The sequence below is a fragment of the Acomys minous genome (assembly GCF_964271855.1).
Source record: "Acomys minous genome assembly, chromosome: 13".
Classification (NCBI taxonomy): Eukaryota; Metazoa; Chordata; class Mammalia; order Rodentia; family Muridae; genus Acomys; species Acomys minous.
In genome coordinates, this window is record NC_140495.1 from 68,996,313 (window position 1) to 69,020,091 (window position 23,779).

General features: G+C 41.0%; 1 protein-coding gene across 7 annotated transcripts in view; it reads right to left on the reverse strand.

Annotated features, from left to right (window-relative positions):
* The window catches only part of PKHD1 (PKHD1 ciliary IPT domain containing fibrocystin/polyductin), a 443,479-nt gene that overhangs the window by 373,915 nt on the left and 45,785 nt on the right, over window positions 1-23,779 (reverse strand). For all 7 annotated transcript variants that reach the window (XM_084755074.1, XM_084755077.1, XM_084755075.1 and 4 more), the window contains 9 exons: window positions 23,505-23,627; window positions 21,913-22,018; window positions 20,996-21,271; window positions 18,577-18,707; window positions 16,349-16,484; window positions 11,692-11,887; window positions 10,582-10,649; window positions 7,647-9,248; window positions 4,504-4,647 (listed from right to left, as the gene is read on the reverse strand). In XM_084755074.1, coding sequence (XP_084611200.1) covers window positions 4,504-4,647; window positions 7,647-9,248; window positions 10,582-10,649; window positions 11,692-11,887; window positions 16,349-16,484; window positions 18,577-18,707; window positions 20,996-21,271; window positions 21,913-22,018; window positions 23,505-23,627 — 2,782 coding nt within the window. The remainder of the gene's footprint in view (window positions 1-4,503; window positions 4,648-7,646; window positions 9,249-10,581; window positions 10,650-11,691; window positions 11,888-16,348; window positions 16,485-18,576; window positions 18,708-20,995; window positions 21,272-21,912; window positions 22,019-23,504; window positions 23,628-23,779) is intronic.

The following is a 23,779-nucleotide window of genomic DNA, read 5'->3' on the forward strand; positions in this document are numbered from 1 at the left end:
TTGTTCACCTATGCTCATTGTGGCCTTATTCATAATAGCTAGAAACTAGAAACTACATAAATGCCCCTCAACTGAAGAATAGATACAGAAAATATAGTACTTTTATACAATGGAGTGCTTAAAAAATGACAACATGAAATTTGAAGGCAAATGGATACACACGGGGAAAAAAACTTATCCCAAGTAAGATAACACAGATCAAGAAAGACAAATATGATATGTATTCATTTATAAGTGAATATTAGCAGGTAAGTAAATGAAAATCAAGCTACAATCCATAGACCCAGAGAGGTTAAGTAAAGAGAAAGGCTGAGCCACAATACATGGACAGATCTCCCTGGGAAGGGGAAATAGAGTAGATTTTGGGTGGACTGGGGTAAGCGAGGATGGGAATGGGAGAGGTGGGGGAGAGTTTAGGGAAAGACAGCAAGAATTGGAGGTGTCTTTGGGGACAGTGTGGAAACCTAGTACAGTGGAGTCTATGAGGGTAACCCTACTGAGTTACCCTCCAGTAATGGAGGTTACTGAATTGGCCATCTTCTGGAACCAAGTAGGGCTTCCAGTGGTGGACCAGAGTTGCATTTTCATGAGTTGGTGGGCAATAGGCTCTTGTGGAGATCTCCAAACAACCCAGGCTGATGCTAGGACAAAGGGTTGCCCTCCAGAAACTGACAGTGGAGCCCCACTGTCAAGGACAACATCCAGACCACTCAGTGAACAAACTGGTGCCCTAATGGAGCCTTCACCACTTTGTCCTAGCTGTTTCGCTGGAGCCTCTGCTCGTGCTTGCACAAGCTGTGAAACATCCCCCTTCACTTTCCCTCCTTCCCTCAACCCTGCCTGCACCAGGAAGCCTCTGAAGAAAGAAAAGGTGCCAAGATCCCAGTTCGAAATTCTTGGCAACTCCTCCTCTGATTCTGCCAGCAACTTAAATCCCCACCTAAGTGCTCTTAACCATACTTGGCCACAGTCCCAGCTCCCAGGTGACATGTCATAACCCTTTGCCTACAGTCTATAAAACCTCCCCCCCACCCCCGCCAGTCTGAGTGTGACTTCCTGGGGCCCTCTCTTTGGGATTGATGCACCCATCCCTGGCACAGCACCTAATAAACCTGCCTTCATGTACTTTCAGTGTGGTCTAATCTGGCCTATATCTGCATTGCCAAAGGAATGAAAAAGCCTATCACTAGTCTCTTTGGTATGGAAAGGTATTTTTTAGGCTATGGAAAGAGAAATCCAGACACAAACCCAGTGACAAAGCCCTCAACCTATAAACTGTCCTGCCTGCAAGATGTGCTGAGGCAATGTTAGGCACAGTATATGTAGGAGTGGCCAGTAAATGTCTGGTTTGACTTAAGGCCCAAGCTACAAAAGGAAGCCCATGCATGACAGTGCCTGGTTGGCTAGGAACTGGAGACTAGATAGCCCAAAGACCTAGGGTAGAACAAAATATGACAGTGAAATGATTCCTAATGATATTCTTCTATACTCATAGATTGGTGCCTTGTCTAGTCACCATCAGAGAGGCTTATTCAGGCAGCAAATACCCACAGCCAGACATTATGCAGAGAGATAGTCTAAAGTGTATGTCTCCATTGGGTGCCTCACCTAGGAGCTCTGGGAACCCCATGGAAGAGGATGAGAAAATCTTGCAGAAGTCAGAGAGGATGGGAAACACCAGGAGGACATGGCACACTGAATCAACTAATCAGGGCTCATATAGGTTCACAGAGACTGAAGCAGCAAACATGGGGCCTGCATGGGTCAACACCAGGTCCTCTGTTTATATGCTATAGCTAATAGCTTGGTGTTTATGGAGGACTCCTAACACTGGGAGCAGGTGGGTCTCTGACATTTTTGCCTGCTCTTGGGACTCTTTTCTTCCTGTTGGGTTTCCTTGTCCATCCTTAATATAACGGCTTTTGCCTTGTCTTGGTGTATCTTGTTTTGTCGTGTTTGGTTGTTCTCTTGGAGGCCTGCTATTTTTCTGAAGGGTAGTGAATGGGGAGTGTAGCTGGGAGAAAGGAGGGGTTGTGGGGGAGCTGGGAGAGGTTGAGGGAGGGAAAACTGTGCTTTCTCAGAAAATTGGAAACAGCTATAACTCAAGATGCAGCTATACCACTGCTGAGCATATACCCAAAAGATGCTCCACCATGTAACAAGGACATTTGCTCAACTATGTTTATAGTGGTGCTATTTGTAATAGCCAGAATCTGGAAACAACACAGATGTCCCTCAAATGAAGAATGGATAAAGAAACTAGTGTATCTGCACAATGGAATACTATTCAGCTATTAAAAACAAGGACATCATGAAATTCGCAAGCAAACAGATGGAACTACAAAAGATCATCCTGAGTGAGGTAACCCAGACCCAGAAAGACACATGTGGTATGTACTCACTTATAAGTAAATATTAGCCCAACATAGATGTCCTCTGAGAGACTCTGCCCAGCATGGATTCAAGGCAGATACTGGGACTCCCAGCTAAACTGTGGGAGCAGTGCTTGGAGTTGTGTGGAAGAGTGGGGAAGGGGGAATGGAAGGACCCAGAGTGGTTAGGAGCTCCACAGGGACAACATCAAGGCTGGTAGAGCTGGACCCAGGGGGCCTTACACAAAATTATGCACCAACCAAGGACAATTCATGGAGAGAACCTAGACCCCCTGTTCAGATATTGCCAATAGACAGCTCATTCTCCATGTCTGGAGAGGGAGAGCAGGGACTTCCTCTGACATGAACTCTGGTGCCTGTAATTTTGTCACTGCTCTTTGGCAGGTAGCCTTGCTGGCACACAGAGGAAGGGGATGCAGACTATACTGACAAGACCTGATAGATTCTGATCAGATAGTGGGTGATGAGGGACCTCCCCCCCAACAGAGGTTAGTGGAGAGGAATAGGATGGAAGAGGGAGAAAGGATGGGAATGGGAAGATAAGAATAAGGGGATAATAATTGGAATGTAATGTGAATAAGTTATAATAAATAAATAAATAAATCTTTTAAACCTTCAAAGAAGAAAATGTTTTAGGATCTAAGATGTTTTAAATTGATAAATGCAAGTTATGCTAAGCAAGTTGTTTAGGCACCTAACTTTGGGCTCACAAAGATAGGATAGATACTGGAATACTTTCTCCAAGGTTGCCAAATACAAATGAACTGGACACTGTGAACGTAATCCTTACTTTATAGTTCTCATAACTGTTCTTATTGTATATGACATATTAATATTAGAGGAAGGGCAATTTTGGACTAAAAAAGGGGAAATGCAGTGATAATTTTGGTTTCTTTTAAAACGCAGTTATTTTATGTGAGTATGTTTCTTCTTGTTCCCTCTTTATTCTTCTCTCTCCTTTCCCTTTCTCTCCTCCTCTTGTTCCTCCCCTCTCTTTCCTCCTGCCTAAGACACCACAGTATAACTCACCTTCACAACAGAACTACATCTCATAGAATTATTGCCTAAGTTGGACTGCTACATCCATCACTTTGTAAATCCTTAGCCCATATTCAAATTTCAGAGCAGAGAGGGAACATGAACTAAACCAACACGCAGAAAACATATCTGTAAATGCTTATGTGCAGAGTATAATTTCTTGAGTGCGAAAGTTTGGCAACTGGAAATATGCAAACAGAATACTCACCTGGCTTAATTGAGGCTCTCTCAAAGGCAACGAGACCCTGCGATAATGAAGTCATTTCCTTCATTGGGACTTTTCCCCTTGAAGTTCAAGAGGCAGTTACCATGTATTGTGAAGCAGTGAGCTTTGCGTGTTCCTCCCTGAGTAGGGACAGGGCTTCCCAGTCCAAGCTTTACACAACAGCCTTCTCTTAAAGCAGTAAGCTGTCATGAATTTTAGTCAACATTGCAGAACAAGAGAACTATGTGACTCACAAGTAATGCCTAAAAGAATCAAGTTGCTGAGTAAGGAGCCAATGTTACAGAGATGCTCAGTGGGAGGGCAGCTGGTAGCATTCTTTTGGTCTCTGTGTATTACATGCATGTGTAAGGTGTGCATGGTTGAGTGTGGGTTGGTGTTCATGTGGACAGGTAGTACACTTGTGTAGACGTGTGCATGTGGAGGTCAGAAGTTGGCTTCAAGTATCTTCTGCATCTCTCTTGACCTTATTTTTAAGACAGATTTACTGGACTCAGAGTTTGGCTGGAATGCCTAGCCAGGAAATTCCAGCCATTCACCTGTCTCAGTGCCTCTGTCCACTGCTGGGTTATAGCCATGAACTTTATAGCTTTAACATGGGCGCAGGGCTTCTGAACTCAAGTCCTCCTTCTTGCAAAGCCAGCAATTTATCCACTAAGCCAGCTCCTCAGGCCCCAGGGTTTACTGTTTTTTGTTGTTGTTTTTTTTATAGAAAAGAGAAAGTTCTATTCCCAGTAGTAGTCAGTACAGTAATAAAATGAAAACAGAAAAAAAGTGTAAATGAGAAGAGTTTTTGTTGGTTGTGGGTTTTGTTTTGTTTGTTTGTTTGTTTGTTTGTTTGTTGCTTACCATCCAGGGGCAAAACCAAGCAGCTGAAGGCAGACACTGTCGCATTAGCCAAGACTTGGCATGGAGCACCACACACAGCAGCTGAGATGTCCCCTGGAGAAAATCCTGCTCCGAGTACATGCAAAAGCCTTCCACCCAGGCAGCCTTCAGAAACAAACACCAAGCTCATCATTTATGAAGCAAATCTTGGCTTGTTGCACACAAAGCTCAACCCTCCCTTCCTCGCTGTGCCACTTTCTCAACCCCACAGAATATGTACAACTGATCCCAGTATCGCCAAGATCATCTTTGCTTGGCTCTAACCTGCAGTTTTTTTGTTGCATTGGGGAACTTTTTTTAATGCAGTCACTTTGTATAAATAACTAATGATGGTTTGCAGCTTTAACTTTTTCTATACAAAAATGTATTTCTATACAGAAAGCATAAAACAGAAACAAAAGTTTAAGTTCTCCCAACTACCTAGGGTAATACCAAGAGGAATTCACAGATGGAGCTTCTGTGACTCTTTAGCAAACATGGTGTGTGAATATAGGGGTGTGTGCGATGCATGTATATATAATGTATATATGCATTATGTACAAAAAGATCATTATGTACATATCATTCTGAAACACTTTTATTTACTTAGAATTATAGCACAGATATTTTTTCAACTTTTCATAGATTCAGTTTTCATTTTGATAGATAACTAAAATCTCATATGATTTTCCTGTGTAAGAATTTAATATCTAATGCCTCCAATTACTGTTCTACTTTTGCCTCTACCAATAAGTGCTAGAGTAAAGACATATTTTAAGGTTCTTGGGCAAATAAAGTTAGTCTAGACGGCTGGGTCACTCTGAGTTGGAGAGACTCACTCTCCACTACCTGCATCCCACTAGAGCTGTGGTTCTCAACCTGTGGATCACAACCCTTTTGGCAAATCTCTATCTCTAAAAATATTTACATTACAATACATAACAGTAGAAAAATTAGAGTTATGAAGTAGCATTGAAAATAATTTTATGTACTGGGCATGGTGTCACATGCCTTTAAACCCAGGACTCGGGAGACAGAGGCAGGTGGATCACTGTGAGTTCAAGACCAGCTTGGTCTACAAAGTGAGTCCAGGTATAAGGGGCATGTCCCATGAAAGTCTTACCAGGAAAGTGGGACAGAGGGGAGGACTTCATATTGGGACTCTAGGTGAGAGAAGCATGGGACAATGGGGAAATAGAAGGATCCAGAGGATCCTAGAAACCTACAAGAAGAACATTATGATGGGTGGATCTGGGCCCAGGGGTCCTGCTCAAACTATGGCACCAGCCAAGGACAATATGTACAGTAAACGTTGAACTCCTACCCAGATCTAGCCAATGGACAGGGCATTATTCACAGTTGAGTGGATAGTGGGGTCTGACTTTCCCCTGGATGGGGAGGCCTGGTGGCACTCCGAGGAAGGAGAGCAGGCTACCAAGGAGATACTTGATACCCTATGATCATATACAGGGGGAGGTAATCCCCCTCAGTCACAGTCATAGGGGAGGGGAGTAAGGGAAAAATGGGAGAGAGGGAGGAATGGGAGGATACAAGGGATGGGATAACAACTGAGATGTAATATGAATAAATTAATAAAATATAGTTTTTTAAAAAGCGAGTCCAGGATGGCCTAGATAACATAGAGAACCCCTGTCTCAAAAAACCCAAAAGAAAGAAAAGAGAAAAGAAAAAGAAAAGAATTTTATGGTTGGATGCCACTCCAATGAGAGGAACTGTGTTAAAAGTACAGCATCAGGAAGGTTGAGAATCACCGCAGGAGATGGCGGTCCTTCCACAGGTAACCAACCACTCAAGGGTGAGGTCTCCCGCTATAGGTGTATTTTATGGTGAACTTTTACCGTAAAAATTGGGGCATCTTGGGGAATAGGGAGAAGAATTTATAGACTATCCAGCCCAAACTCCTTTATCAAATAAGGAAGGCAAATCTTAGAATGAACAAGGCTACATAGGTACAGTAACCACTGCCTCCAAGTGCAAACTCATATCCCACCAGCTTCTCACTGAGCTGCAGCCAAGTGCCTAACAAATAGTATGGGTACTACCCCAAGAATACACATCAAATTGTTTCCTCCACCTTTATAAATCACAATTGTAATTGTGTAATTCAGCAAAGTAAGTGAACAGATCGCAAGACAAAAAAAAAAAAAAAAAAAGTCTAGACAAATGTCAGTGTACCTGAAAGAAAAAATAAATTTGGAGTCCATAGAGATGGCTCAGTGGTTAAGAGCACTCAATCTTCTCCCTGAAGACCTGAGTTTTGATGCAGCACCTGCAATGGGCTGCTTACAACTTCCTGTGATGCCTGTTCCTAGAGATCTGGTGCCTTTTCTGGCCCCTGTGGGGACTTTGAGTGCATGTAAAATACATATATACACTCAGGTACACATACATACACATAAAATAGAAAATACTTTTAAGTTTAACCAGCACACTTGTATTATTGCATTAGCATATTACTGATAGAGTATGAATTCATCGGTGAGCCATTAAAAATGGCAAAAATTAATGCTACTGAATGTTTTAGATAATACATATCAGTATATATCTAAAATAGGTTGAAAACATTTATACTCTTATGCAGTCAAATAATGAGCTTTAGCAGATGGTATTATTAAACTTAAAACATATATCCAATGAAGTTGATGCAAGGAATTTAAATAAAATAAAATCCTTGGGGAATATATGGAATTTCTCAGATGAAAAATGAATATAAATAAATGAAACATCACAAAGACAGGCCTGATGAAGAAACAGTGACTATAAGAGGTCACCCATGGGAAGGTGAAATATTAACACAACATTTATGTTATGACAGAAGGTGGGTGATGACATTGAACAAGAATAAAATGCTATGCACCCTTTTAGGAGAGCAAACTTAGCAAGGTTTTCCTTAACTTATTGTAATTGACTTTTTAAGTGTCTTGAACATTGGTTCTGAATCTGCATAATAAAATTATTTGTGATTGTTGTTATAAAAAAAAAAGAGGTCACCCATGCTCTTTTACTGCTAACTTACAGTGATATTGGTATTCTTTCCTAAAATTTGAGAGAAACAATTAATTTTCTTTAAAAAGAAACTATTCTGTCTTATATGCTCTGCTTACCAAAGTTCCCAGTCACTGACGTCACAGTAGCTCTCAGAATCAGAATGAGAGATGTTGAGGCCCGTCCTCTGATGTGATCGTACCCTGTAACAGGATACTCCCCAGCAGGAAGCAAAGGGACCACGCACTGCAGAAAAGTACGGTTTCCAGAGACACCTAGACATGGTGACATCCCAATAAGAATGTCAACATTTGCAGCTCCTGAGATCCGGGCCACTGAAAAGGTTAAGATATCATGACTCTGTGAAACAGAAAGCAATTCTGGAGTAAAGACCTGGCTGTAAACAACAAGTCCCATGTAGTACAAAACTCCATCCACCTCTATTTCCAGAGCAACAGAGCCATTTCCTGCAGGAATAGTGCACTGGATGAACTCAGAACTGATGTTCACTGTTAGACAAGCCTGCTGGCCAACATAGACAAATGTAGCCTTCTGTCCTCTCAGAGCTGTGCCTTTTATGGTCAAGAGACCTCCACCATGGATGCTAAAATTCTTGGGAAAATAATCAAACACTTGAGGCACAATGAAGAAGTTTCTATAAACGTTATCCAGGCAGGCATGTCCAGCATTTGTATGAACAGATGACAAGTAGTGGAACCCTGGAATCAAATCACTCATCTCACATGCCACATGGCTGTTATTGAAGAAAGTTGGGTGACAACGATGTTTACCATCCACAAACACTGTTGGCTTGGCTTCAGTGGTACCCAACCTCTGGCCTCTCATCAGCAGTGTGGTTAGAGACCCACTGATGCTTATAGTCAAGGCATCCACAACAGGAGTTGTTTCTTTCTGCATGAAGAGTGTACAGTTCCCTTCACATTTGCTGGCCACTCCATTGACAAGTACTGTAACATTTAGAGCAATTGACACTTCAGAGAAGTGGTCACCCACCAGGTTGGTCTGGCATAGGACCACATCGTCACTGAAACTCAAAATCACACAAGCAAAAAGACGTGAAAGGTCAACATGAACTGACCTCCTCCTGGAACTGAAGGCCACGCCCTTCACGGTGAGTATTGTCCCACCACACATAGAACCATGTGTTGGGAAGATGGTCATTATCCGAGGTGACAACTCAAATTTCTGAGGTACCGCAGACATATTGGCAAACCCCATCCACTTGTGACGAACTTGGATAGGATAGACCCCTGCTTCTAAACGGTGGAGAGGAAAGGAGCACCCAGACAGGTTCACGCCATCACCAAAACACTGCACTTCCAGGTCACATTTCAAGGTTCCCAAGAGAATGACTGAATCAGAGAGGTTTCTTCCTTCCACATAGAACCCCAGGCTGCTGTTGATGAGCTCTTCCCACATAGCAGTGACCACTGGTGTTGCTGCTGCTTCATACAGGAAGGTCAGACCCTTCCCCACCAAGCTTGCTCCATGGCGGAAGGAAGTGTTGCCAGCCCAGATCTCCACAGAGGCTGGAATGGTGAGAGCATCTGCCCCTGGTGGCAGTACAGCTGGGGGAGTCTCACACCAAATGTTCACTTCTGTCAAGTTCACAATATTACAAGGACAATTGTCCACGAGTACCCAGATCAGAGCTGCATCTCTGCCGAGTCCTATTCCTGAGAGGCTGATGAGAGTTCCACCTAAAGTGTAAACACGGAAGACACAGAGTAAAAGCTAATGTTCCAGCCAGCACAAAGACTCAGAAGATAAGGCCTCTGCTACAGTGTCAGGCAGCCAGGGTTTAATTCCTGAGGACCCAAATGATGAAAAGAGAAAACTGACCTCTGACCTCTACATGCCTACTGGGGATGTGCTCATAGACAGACAGACAGACACACAGACAGACAGACAGACAGACAGACAGACAGACACACACACACACACACACACACACACACACACACAGGCACACACAAATATATGTAAAAGCTAATATTCTGAACCGGAACTGCAGTACCTGTATATATCTTATGCAATTAAGTGGAAAGGGCTACACAAATGTCATTCTCTTCATGACCAAATTTGTAGTCATTTGGGCAGTACTCAGAAATAACAAAATTCACATAGCAGTAAAGTGATTCAAATTGTTTTATAAGAATACTTCTTAAGATTTATTTATTTTTATTTTGTGTATATGGGTATTTTGCTTGTGTGCATGTCTGTGTACCACTGTGTATTGTGTACTGTGTACTGTGTACTGTGTCCATGGAGGCCAGAAGAGGACATGACAGATCCTCTGAAACTGGAGTTACGGAGCAATGTGAGCCACCATGCGGGCACTGGGAACTGAACCCAGTCCTCTGTAAGAGTAGCAAGTGGCCATAATCACTGACCATCTCTTCAAGCTCTCAAAATGATATTTTTTTAATGTTTAAGACAAACCTTTAGAATTCTTTTATATGTCTTAGAAAGCTAGGTACTACTGTCAACTTATATGTGAATAAAAAATAAAATTCTTCAATTTTTTTGTCATCCGTTATATTATCTGACATAGTATTCTACATAGTTGTTTCATTTCCCATACTGCATTTGTGTTTCTATTTTTCTTCCTTTTGTCTTTAACCCTTAGAGGAAAGCGGAAACACTGACAAGTCCTCCGTCCTCTCCTTGCACATACAACATCTAAAAGGCTATTGCAGGAGGCTTGCCCTTCTGTTCCTAATACAGGCTTCAGTGCGGTGTCCATTGGATGCTTTGTGTGCTGCCCATTGGTTGTCTCAACATTTCCAGTAGGGGGACAATGCCAGCTACCTCTCCTTTTTATACTCTTTAATTTCTGAAACTCACAGAGCTAAAGTCTCACAACTCTTCACACTTCACATAAGAACAGTTGTTCATCTCAGACTCAAAGGAAAGTTCTTTCCCTAACCTCTGTATCCCTGACCTCACCATCTCCTTAGTCTAGGAATGAAATCTGACTATTCAGTAAGCTAATTTGTTGGGTAAATAATGTATGATGTCAGCACCACTCACCCAGAAGAGACCCAGAGCCAGGCTCCATGCTGAAAACTTCAGTGAGGTATAGGATGTGGAGATCAACCCTAGAGATGACAGGTGGTGTTAGAAAGCATCATGGGTATCAAGTCTCTTCTTGGTAGCCTGCTATCCTTCCTCTGAGTGTCACCAGGCCTCCTCATCCAGGGGACATGGTCAAATATGGGCATATACAGGGGGAGGAGGTACCCCTCAGCCACAGTCATAGGGGAGGGGAGTAAGGGTGAAATGGGAGGGAGGGAGGAATGGGAGGATACAAGGGCTGGGATAACAATTGAGATGTAATTTGAATAAATTAATTAAATATGTTTTTAAAAAGAAAGCATCATGGAGATGAGCAAACAAGAACAGAGAGATGTTTGTAAAGGGAGGAGCAGATGATGTAAAAGGAGAGCAAGTGTCAGCCATCATGCTCTTAAAGAACCAAGAGGAGAGATGGGTGCGGCATCGTGCTGGGCTAGTTTCATATGGCAACAGCAGTCCCACACGGGTTAGATGCTCTCCAGATTAGGAGAGAGGATTTCTAGAGAAAATTTAGAGTGACTTCAGTGGCGCATGGCATGGAAGGAGATGAAAGTAGGCACGAGGCATGGCTCATGCACCTATTGTAAACCATTTACTCAAAGCCTCAGACACAATCATATTAAAGAGCTCCACCATAGTCACTTTAGGCACCATGGCCCACCCATTCCCCACCTCAACCAACTTTCATAGATTTCCCTTTTCCCAAACAAGGAGCCAACATTTTCCCCTCCATTAGTCTAAGCAGTGAACTGTCCACAAGACTTCAAGACTCATTCATGCTGGGCATGGTGGCACATGCCTGTGATCCCAGAACTCAGAGAGGTAGAGGCAGGTAGAGTTCGAGGCCAGCTTGGTCTACAAAGCAAGTCCAGGACAGCCAGGGCTAAACAGAGAAACCCTGTCTCAAACAAAACAAACAAAAAAGACTTATTCATATTTAACTCTCAAATCTTTATCATTTGACTTAAAACGGAAAAGAAAAGACACTTAAATCAAAGTAGAGTTTGCCAGATGAGTTGCTAGTTCCTCAAACAGACCCAAATTCAACAGCAGTGACAACCTTACCCTTGTGAATGAATGCTGACCCCATTAATAAAGGCTGAAATCATGTGGCTGCCAGGCAGCAGTGGGGGCAGCACCAACTCCAGTCCCCACGGTGTCTGTGTGAGGACCTGAGCAGAAGTGTCCTGCACATAGATTTGCACATCAAGATCTGTGTAGTTCACCAGCAGTGCCATCCCAAGGAACAGAATCTCACCTCCTGTGTCAAGAAGAATATATTTATTTCTGAACTTGTGGCCGCAACCACTACATCTTTTATGATTAAATAAAGCCAGTCCGGTACATACTTCTGCAAGAATTTTAATACCTATCCATTTTTTTCTCATGAAATTTTTAACAATTATTTTGACAGAAATATAGCCTAAATCCTCAAGGGAATCAACAATGCAAAATTGATGAGACAATCTTGCTAACTTTTACTTCTGTGAGGGCAAATTAAGTAGTTTGGAGGGTTGATGGTCTTCCTAGCATGCAAACAGTGCCCTATGTTCTTTTCTTCAGCCTTTATTATTGTGCTGATGAAAGCAAAGATCTACATCTCCAGGGTGCACTGTATGGTTCCAACAGATCCTCACTGAAACGCACCTTTGCGCCATCATGCCACTTGACCCTCCCACTGGGTCCCAGTCTGTTTTATGTTCCTGTGATAAAATACTGACTAAAGTTAACTTTGGGAGGAAAGGGTTTCTTGGGCTTATAGGGTACAGTCCATCATCCAGGGAAGCTACGGCAGGAATGCCTAAGACAGGAACCCGGAGCAGGAACTGAAGCAGAGACCTTGGAACACGGCTGATACGTTTGCTTATTGCTTTCCTATATACCCAGGCCCACCTTAGGGATGCCATCACCCACAGCAAGCTTAGCCCTGCTCTATCAATTATCTATTAAGAAAATGCCTCACAGAAGACTAGAGAGATGACTCAGTGGCTAAGGGCACTTGCTGCTCTTAAAGAGGACCTGGTTTTGTTCCCAGGACCTATATGGTGGTTTACAACTATCTAAAACTCCAATTCCAGGGGATCCGATCCTTGTTCCTGACCTCCAAAGGTCCCACAAACACTCATGGTATCCATACATATATACAAGCAAAATACTCACACACATACATAAATAAATCTAAGTAAATATTGCAAAGAAAATAAAGTGTCTCACACCTATGCCCACAGGACAATCTGATCTGGGCAATTCTTCATCTGATGTTTCTTGTTCAAGGTGATCTTAGGCTTGTGTCAAATACATAGCTAAAGCTAATTGCTATTCACTGTCCTGATGACATACAACGGGCATTTTGAAGTTGAGGAAACCTCAGGGATCAAAGTGTCATAGCTAAGTAGCGAACAAAACAAGCTTGGTAGTCACATATCTGCTTTATATTTCAAAGGGCTTTTAGTATAATCAGCAACTCTGCTGAGAAGGTGGACATATCATAAAAACTTTACCTCAATTCTTTCTACCTGAAATATGTATTAAGTCCATGACAAGGATACTTCAATGGACATAGAAACAGACCTTACTCTCAAAGATTGGTCAGAGGTAGTCAAAGAGCTGACAAAATCATGTCAGTGGGGGCAGGTGAGAAGGCTCAGGGGGTAAATGTACTTGCCACCAAAGCAGATAGCCTGGGTGTCATCCCTGGGATCCACATGGTAGAAGGAGGGAACTGACTCCCAGAAGTTGTTCTCTGATCTACACACACACACACACACACACACACACACACACACACACACACACAGAGTGAGCTGTTTTTCCCAGTCATTAATCAAGACTATAGCCTATAGAACCCTATGAAGGATTTTCTCAGTTAAGAATCTCTCTTCCCAGATATGTCTAGGTTCATGTCAAGTTGACAAAAACTAAACAGCACGTTGAAAAAAAAAAGAGGAAAGCAATGTAGTGACTCTTTTATTCAAATGCTTGAATGTTACTACCTCATTTGGGGTATAAGACTTGACATTTCCAACAATAAAATGATGCCAAATTCTTCCCTATATAGTTTTTAGGAAGAATTAACTTAGATATCCTGAAGTAGCATAGAATCACACACCTCTACACACACACACACACACACACACACACACACACACACACACACACACACTTCTTATTCTTCCTCACAGCCCCATCCTCCTTACTCTTTGTGTGTTCCTAACCCCTACTTTGAAATACAGTGACGTCAATAGATTTAAGGTGGACCAAGAAAAAGGATGATGATCTAACACTAGACAGAACAAGCTTGTTTGGCTGATACATTGGCAAGTTCTTCAGTGTAGATGGGAAACAAAATCAGATTATGCATGGAAATGTCTTAATGAAAATTATTACTTTACAAGCTAATTTTTAAAAACAAAATGGATAAATTACTTAAAAAACAAATATAGCAATCCATTGGTATTTATGGATTACTGGTTTTAGGGCAATCCTATTCCATGATACCAAACTCCAAGATGGTGCAAGTCCTTTGTATAAAATGAAGTATCTGCCCTGAACCTACAAACATCTTCACATACACTGTAAGTAGTTTTTACATTGTTTATAATGTCCCATATACTGTAAGTGCTATAAATTAGCTGTCATATTACTTAGAAAAAATATTAGTTCATGTTCAGTAAAGACACAATTCTTTTCAATTTGTAGTTGGTTCAGTCCACATATGTAGAATCTGTGGAAACAAAAGGCTCAGTGTGCGTCCAGTTAAATTAAATTTGACCTGAAGTTGTTTCCATACCTGGAGTCCTAGAGCTAACTATGACCTAAGAAATAAACTGAAATCCTAAATAACGGGTATATTCGTGTAACAACTAGCTGGCCTTCACCAATCACCAGATTGGCTTCAGCCAGTCACAGGCTGTCAAGTGATCAAATCACAGTCAAATCTGAGATACCAAATTTGAGATACATTGTGCTGTGGTCAGTCAAGCTTTTTCTAGACTTCACTTCATTTTCTGTCTACAAATGTTGTCAGCCCATGTCAGAGTGACCACTGAGAACACCTCTGATTCTGAGGACCGCCAAATTCACAAATCCTTCTTTTTTAAATAACAAAGTTTGTCAAAACTTTTTAACAGGTGCTTGAGTTGTTCATATTCAAATTTTTCTGACTACAAAAGCCACATTTATGCTCCTAAACATCACATTCCCTCATCACTCTCCCTGTGCTAGTTGTTTCTTTATTTGGGGGTTTTGTTTGTTTTGTTTTGTTTTGTTTTGTTTTGTTTTGTTTTGTTTTTATCCATTTCATCTTGGCTTCACAATCAACATCATCTCCTGGATGGAGCTGTGCAGCAACTCAATCTAAAAGATGCTTTCCCACTGTGCTTGCCACACTGGGGGCTGTTATAACATGTCCTTTAATCCGCAGGCAGGAAGGTCTAAAAGCAAGTGTAAGCTCTGAAGTGACACCTTGCATAGTTTGCATCAGTATCACAGACTTCAGGGCTTGGTGACAGTCAGGCTAATTCTAGATACTTTCAAGATGTAACGCATTTGTTATAATCACTGGAGGTAGAGGCCAAAACGTCACTGAATCATGACTGTCACATGAGCTCCCTCAAAATCACTGAAACATGCCTGTCACATGAGATTCCCCCTCCCTTTAATATCTCATTGAAAAGAATCTGTACCATTTGGAACTTTTAGGTACTTTGGTCACTAGAGACAGAAAATTCTTCCCGGCTATCTGAGCTGTGCAATGTGAAGCCGTTAAAGGGTACATCGCTCTATTTGCGTACTCTAGAGCTTTGGAAATTAAAAACAGTACCAGAAAAACTGAGTTCAAGTATTTTCATTAGGAAATATGATGATCTTTTTACAATAAACCATAAACTCTGCCATCTGGCATCCAATTAACCAGAAAGAGCCATTGCAGGCTACTATACCTAGTCTATATTAGAATAATGCAAAAAGAAATCATTATGATTCTATTCCATCGTATCATGTGAGTCTCAAATAAAGGCTAAACTATTTCAGGTGCATACTGCTTCTAAAATTCTGTTTGTACAAAGTAATTCTCAAAAAGCAATCATCGTTGGTTACTTAGAGTGCCTGTTCTAGACTGTATTAAAGTGCAACAGTAGAATTGACCACCAAAACCTATATTCAACTGTAAGCAAGCGGTTTCCTGGGTTCTACAGACTGTTGGTGCTCAGATCTTAGCTTCATTATCCTGCTAAGGTGCTTAGGTTACTTACACTCTATTCCTTAATTCCCTTGTCTGTACACTGAAGCCATAAATTGACGCTAAGGATTGAAGTCTACTGTGCATCTAGACAATTGGCAGTAGCAGTACTAATGAGTTGTTCAAAAAATATCTATTGAATACTAATTCATTTTCATGTGGAAATATTCCTATTTTCACAGAAGAGAAATCAAATATAAGATTAACTTTTGAAAGGTAACCTGGAAAAGCTGTCTTATATAATACAATAAACTGAACCCAGTTTGCATGCCTGTAATCCTAATACACAGAAGGGTGAAACAAGCGTTGTGAGTTCAAGGTCATTTTCAAACAAAGATTCAAGCTAGATGGACTAAATAGTGAGACCCTGCCTCAAATAAATAATAAATAAAATAGTAAATCAAAATCCACAGTCCATTAATTGACTTTTAATAGTACCAAAGCTCTAAAGTAAAAATGGGCTTGAAATAACACATATGTTACCTGCTATGTTGCTGCTGTTTCTGCTCAAAGACACAATCACTGGATTTAAAGACGAGACATAAGTAAATGCTCTGGGAAGGACTGCAGAGTGGTCCCCACTGATCACAGACACATTCACAGTGCATCCATCTTTCCCCTGAAAATCAAGTTTCGAACTCAAAACTTGGTCTGACTTAAAGGTAAAGGAAAACTCTAAGCAGAATCAGTCAAAAATATATTTTTGATTCTCTCAACTCCTGCAGAGAGAAAAGAACTTATGCAAATGTAGTATCGAAGAGTATTAACTGTCTTCTGAAAGGTAGGCTTCTGTTGTAAGAAGGGAATCAAATTGTTCTAAAACAAAAATTATATCATTTGTTTCTACCGGCATTATTTACAAATGATGTAAACACATTTTGTTGATTTAATAAACAATATCATTGTAATTTGATTTAAAAGAATTAAAAGTGTTTCCAACAGGGAGGCAGGAGGAGGAAAATCAGAAGAGAGAACATGGTGGTTCTTCTGTTTTCCACTGTACCTTTCCAAGTATTAACTTTGTTCAATACTTAAAGTTTGGTTTTGAATGTTTACTGCTTGTAGCGAAAAAAATTCTAAGTGCTCAGATTCTACTCAGTAAATGGGGACTACACCAAGAAATGGTGACACTCCTGATTGACCAAAGTGCCAAAAATCAAACATACAATGATACTGAGCAGAATAACTTTAAAAGAACTGCAGACAATGTGACTTTATATCTAAAGCTTTTAAACTTAGAATCATGGGTACAGAAAATACAAATGTGTTCAAAACTATGGTTATTAGGATTGTGTAAAGGGCAGATTTTCAAATTCTCTAAACACCTAAGAGGGACCAGATAAATACTACACTGCAGCATACACTGTAGTCACATATCATTTTCACGCTTCATGGCATTTGAGGAACTGATGACATAAAGCTTGTGATCAGTTGGGAGTCTGAGCCTCTCTTGCAGGGCATGTTTGCTCAGTGAACAGTCATCCTCTGGTACATGGAGGTGTTAAGAATGACACAGACACCAACTCAGCTCTAGTCAGTCTGACTGCCAGTGGATGTAACTCTTGCCAATCACTCCAGAGAAGGGAAGAGCCAGACTCCAGACAATGGACAGCAGACAGAACTGATAAGAAGGAAAAGAGAGCTTGGGGGCCTTGTTTTTGTTGTTTGGTTGGTTTGTGTACGACTGTATTGTGTGAGCAGGGGCTTGTATGGAGGAAGTGTGTATATTCAAATAGAGAGAGGGTGCATATGCAAACGTGTGCATCCACCTGGAGGTTAGAGGTCAGCAGTGGTTATCATTCCTCATGAGTTAGTCACCTTCCTTTTACAGACAGGGTTTCTCACTAGGACCTGAGACATCCTGATTCTGGCTAGCCACTTAGCCCCCAAAATCTGCCTGTCTCTGCCTCCTCAGCTCTGGGATTCCAAGCATATGCCAGCACTCTGATCTTCTTATATAAGTGGTAGGGATCAAAATTAAGTCCTTCTACATTCAAGGCAAGCACTTTAGCAACAGAGCTATCACTTCAGCCCACTTTGCAGAACAAAGAAAACAGTAGGGAATAACTAGGAAGATATTTTGTAGGAACCAAACATTCTAGAATTTTCTGTGTTACATGAGCATTCATTAAAGTATGCAACTTGTATGCTAAATAAACAAGAAAGACAACATAGTATATGTCTTCCTACTAATATTCATTAAAAGCACAGAATAGGTTGCTTGAGTTGTCTTGTATTTTTTAAAGAACTAACTAAAATTAATTACAATATGGGCTCAATTTTTTCATAGCAAAATAAATAGAAAAGACAAGTACACTGGTCTGATAATTAGTTCAGGTTATTTACTTTACTTCTCAGAAGGGCTGTGTTAAAATTCCATTTGCTAATTATGGTCACCCACCTGACATTCACCGGAGAAAAACCAATTCCACCATTTGGGGCTAAATTTGAAGCAAGCTTTTAAATATTAAATACTGACCAAGAGATGGACTTTGGTCAGGACTACTCCCTGGAATTTCCCAGCTGAGTGGCCGGAAACACCTGTTGCAGGGCTTTACAGACAAACTCATAGGCCACCATACTTCCCCATGAAGCTTTTGTTATATCCCAAGAACTACAACTCCCATCATCCCAGGAAGTTACCTGGTCCTTGCGTGAGTGGGCTTTTACAGGCTAATGTTGGGTATTACAACAGCAAAGAGTCTTCTTACCATGGGTGGGACTTTGCATTGAATTTGTTGTGAATTGCTTCCAATGACATCAACAACACACGACCGAGTTCCAAATAACACCAGGCTAACATCTTCCAAACTAGAGCCTCGGATGGTAACCCACAGTCCTCCTGAATAAAAGCAACATTTTCACATGTATGTAGCCATATAGGCAGGTAAAAGTTAATTACAGGAAAAAGTAAAAATGGAATTGGAACAGGAAACTCTCTAGTCAAAATGCAAGGCAATGCTCAAACTGCAAGGAAAGGCTGAATTGAAATGTAGAAATTACCACACATAAAGGAAGAAACGGTGAGTGTAGGGCAGAAAGTGTAGGGCAGCGTTCTGGAGACCTTTGTGAATAAAATATAAGGATATAGACAGGAGTAATAGAAGCAGGTAGCATCCGAAAACCTGTTCTGCCCTAGAGTCTAAATACCATTCTTGCCAGGCCTAGAAAACATACTCTTTCCCAAGAAGCAATGAGGGAAAGTGTGATGGTAGAAAGAGCCACAGCCAGGGCCTCAGGCCGTGCTGCTACCCGAGGCAGCTCAATTTTAGCACTGGCCTCAACTCACCTGTCTTCATTTTCCTCGTTATTAAACCTAACAAATTAAAAGTGTTTCCAACATGGGGAATAGAAGAAGGAAAAAACAGAAAAGAGAACATGGTTTTTCTTCTATTTTCCTTTTGATAAGGCTACAACATTTATAACTAAACCTGATAGAAAAACACTGAGAGGAATTTTAAAGTGCTGCTGAAGACCTTAATGGGTTGGTTAGGTTAAAACTGAAAAACAAAAACATAGATAGGTAAAAAGAACAAGTATCATAATTCTCTGAGTTAAGCATAAAAAATAGATATGATTCCAGTAATACAGTGTGGAATTTATATGAAATTAGACAAAATGCTTGTAAAGTTCAGTGAAAAGTAAACAGAAAAAAAACAAAACAAAAACAAAAACAAAAAAAAAGAAAGGAAAAAACCCAAAAGTTTAGAAATAAGAGTAAAGAGGTATTCTGAGGACACCACAAAGTCTTTAAAAATCAAATAATAATAAAACTGTGATGACAGCACATGCTCAGAGTAGGCAGAATGGATTCTCCAGAAGGCACCTTGGATAAGCAAGTCTACGGGACAAGATGAGTATGCGGCTTCACGCTACCCACATTTCGTTATTGAGTAAATAAAATAGGTGAATAGCATAAGAAAAGATAAAACATGAATTTGGGCTCAAATCATTCATCCAAAGCAAATTACAAATAAAATATTTGGACATAAAGAGATTAAATGGAAAAAGAATAAAAGAACTTTATTTTCACATAATTTCAGAGATGGAAAGCCTACTCTGAATATTTTACAACCTCTTTAAATCCCCAAAGCAGGGTTTCACACACTAGACTTTTGATGATTCTGACAAAATGCAGATTGACTCAGAAGGTCTAAAAGACTCTGCCCTTCTAACAAGCTCGCAGGTGATACAGACGACACCTGCCCCGGGCCACCTGAAACACTAAAGGCCATCAGCACCTGACTCAGCTGCTGTGTCCAGGCTGCTATGAGCATTGACACTGACTAGGTGACAGAGGAGGAAATGTGTTCACCTGCAAAGTCTAAATGCAATAACAAGGAAAGCAACACCAGGCTTGGCTTTTCTCACAGGCTTAGTTCATTTGGGGGGTAAGATAGAGCCGCCTTCTCCTTTGGCAGTGGGTCTTCGGAAGCACGCCATTTCAGATGCGAATGGCGACTCCTTCTCACCACTTCTATCATCCCTCACAACTGTCACTAACAAAATAGTGATCATGATAATGATTTAGCTCTCATTGTGCATCAGAAACTCTCGATGCTGTGGTACGGTAAGTAAAAATAAAGTTATGTTTTGGCGGAGATGGTGGTGAGAGTGTAGAACAAAAATAATAACGGGAGGGTATGAGGTCATTGCTGAGATAGGATGCCCATTAGCACTCCGTGGAGAAATGACGTAATGGGATCGTCAGGCCATTCTAAAGACAGGGCAGTGGAGGACAGAGAACCTGTGAGCGCTGACAGCCTAGCACACTGTTTTATACTTGAGCTCCACTTCCTTCCCTTCGAAGCCTGAGGCAAGTCACCTTTCGCCTAGAACTAAAGTTGTCTCACATAGCATCTTTGACTTTTTAGGATGAACGTCCATCCAAGTGACTCCTGTTCCAATTATATGTGATGTCACTAGCATAAATTTTAGTCTCCATGTGCCAAGAACACCCATTATTCCACGGCTTAAACGTGTTCTTTATTAAAAGAACTGCTTTAAAAATAAAAAGGCATCAATATCAATGCATGTGGAATTTGTCGTGCTACAGGCCTAGATTTCTGCATATCAACAAGAACTCTAGCCTCAGAGGGTAGGTACACAGTGCAGCCCTGCCCACATTACCGATCTCTGCAGCCGTAGAAGGCTCCACAACATCCAGCCTGGGTTCCACGTGCAGGAAGAGGCTTCCTCCACTGACATTAACAGCAAGGCCTGAAGGTCTCACCAACATCAAAATCCGATGCACTCCAACAGGTAGCAGGTCCATCTCACAGGTCACGTTTGTTTCGTTTGAGAAAATGACTTTACAACTTGCTTTGTTCACTGAGACCTGCAAGAACTGGGAATCTCTAGGGAAGCCAGTTCCAATAAAATAAACCAGTAGGGTGACGTCACTACCTAAAAAAGAGGGTGGGGAGAAAATATCAAACCCTAAATTAGTGCTAGCACTCCATTTAAAAGATCTTACTCCAACATCAAATGCTTGTTCTCTTTTAGATTTCTCTCCCAAAACTGAAGGGATCTACTGCTGACTGAGACAACGGCATTTATTATTCTGACCGTCTCCCCCAACTTCAATTTCCTCAAACTAGCAATGAAATGCCATAACTTAATAAAAATAAATCAGTCAGTAATAATATAAAGGAAGATCAAAATGAAGAAAAATAATAGCCACCCACATAAATTTCAAGTAAAGAAACAATATCCGGGCTGGAGAGATGACTCAGTGGTTAAGAGCACACACTGGCTGCTCTCCAAGAGGACCCAGGTTCAAATCCTAGCACCTACATGGCAGCTCACAACTGTCTGTAGCTCCTGTTCCAGGGGATCTGACTCACTTACACATGCAGGCAAAACAACCACGTACACAAATACTTTACATCCATAAAAATAAAGGGGAAAAAAAGAATATCCTTTCCCTTCGATGGACTGAAGTGTGTCCTTCTTTGCATCCATCTATGATGAAGATGTTGATGTCCCCACCCACTACATGGCCGATAGTAAAGTCACTGAGTCAAAGTTTCATGTCTAAAGCATACCAAGGGAATACCACACACGGTGCACTCTGGGAGTTGACTCTTGCTGGTACTGGAAAGAACAGGAGCCTGAGCAGCGGGCTGGTATGTCATTCACATGCACAGCCACCTGGGGGGAGGGTGGTAAGAGAATTAAAGGCAAGGATATGGACTTCCTGTACACAAAGGCAGTCATAAAGTTTCTGCGAGCATTTCCTAAATTAAAATGTCTTTATGATTCATATATTCTCATTTCTTTTTTTCTATTTTCTCAGTGAAGAAATCTTACATAAAAACAAAAGGTTCAAAACATAGTAAAATTTTCTTAAAGTAGAGGAAATGCTGAGGCTGAGATTCATTGGAGCAAATAAATATGCTGTGTCTATGGCTTTCTCAAATGGAGTCCTTTCTGTGATTCCCAGTCTGACTTGAACGCCCGGGCTCCGTGACCCTTGCAGACACCTATTCTGTATGTAACTGGATATCAGAAATTGTGTTTCAAAAGTTTCCTCCTGCCATCTGGCAGTAAATTTCACAGAACCCACACTTCATGGGAATTGTCTTTCCTTTTTTACTAACACAGACAATGAAGATAAGCACTGTCCTTCTACCTTCACTGCAGACTGGAGTCTAGTTACACATTTGGTTCAAAGCTGTTTTTATCCTAGATCATGGTAAGTCTTTACGATAAGAATCCCCATCTCTCCTTTTCAGTGGAACCAAAGCCAACTCAAAGAATGTTTAGAAATGGGGAAAGCAACAAGATATGACTTGAATGATTTTATATGATTTTTAAAATGGGCTAAATGCACACCTGCATTCCATAATAGCTCTATAAGGAAAGGCGTACTTGAATGGCATGGGTGACAAAGAGCCCTTCAACTTTATTTGTAATGTTTTATTCTTAAAAGATAAAAAAAATAGTGATAGGGGCTGGAGAGAAGGCTCGGTGGTTAAGAGCACTGCCTGCTCTTCAGAGGTCCCGAGTTAATTTCCCAGAAACCACATAGTGGCTCACAACCATCTATAATGAGATCCGATGCCCTCTTCCAGCGTGCAGGTATATGTGCAGATAGAGCACTCATATACATTAAACAAACAAACAAACAAACAAGTGCCTTTTTAAAGCAAGATGACTCTCGCCACTCAATGCTGATGACCTGAATTTAATCTCTGGAATCCAGGTAAAGGTAAAAGGACAGAACCAACTCCACAAAGCTGTCCTCTGGCCTCCACTTGCATACCAAGGCATGTGCTCTCTGACCGCACCCAACCCACATATCATAGCAAAAACAATAATTAATAATAATAGTAAAAAATAATAAATAACTTAGAAAACTATAACCATAATCACCCATTCTCAATTTGGATTCTTAGCAATTGGTTATATGTTTTTAGCTATATAGGTCCTCTATCCTTTGTACCATAATAGTATCATCAATATTATAATGGACATGGTGCTTACAAAGAAGTTATGTTTCATAGTACTTTGTAAATGCTGTAGAAGCAAATCAAATTTTTAAAAAATGAGCCACAAAAGTTGAACCAATTGGCTCACACTGAAAACAAGTGAAGAACTTAAAATGTGCTTGGAGCTGGTAGCCAGCCACTCTCACCTGAGTTTGCTGGTTGGCAGTAGCCAACATGTCTCCAAAGATGGGTCCAAGGAAAACTCCACCATCATAAACTACACGAGCAGTTACCGCAGGATTCACCCCCGTAAGATTTTGATCTGAGACCTGAGATAGTTACATTTCTGATAAATTCTGCCATGCAAGAGAAATCTCATCTTGATGAAAACGAATAACGAGTTTTTCTTCCACATTACATTTGAAATCATCTCATAGCTTGAGTTGATTAGTAATTTTAGTCTATAAACCTAATAACTAAA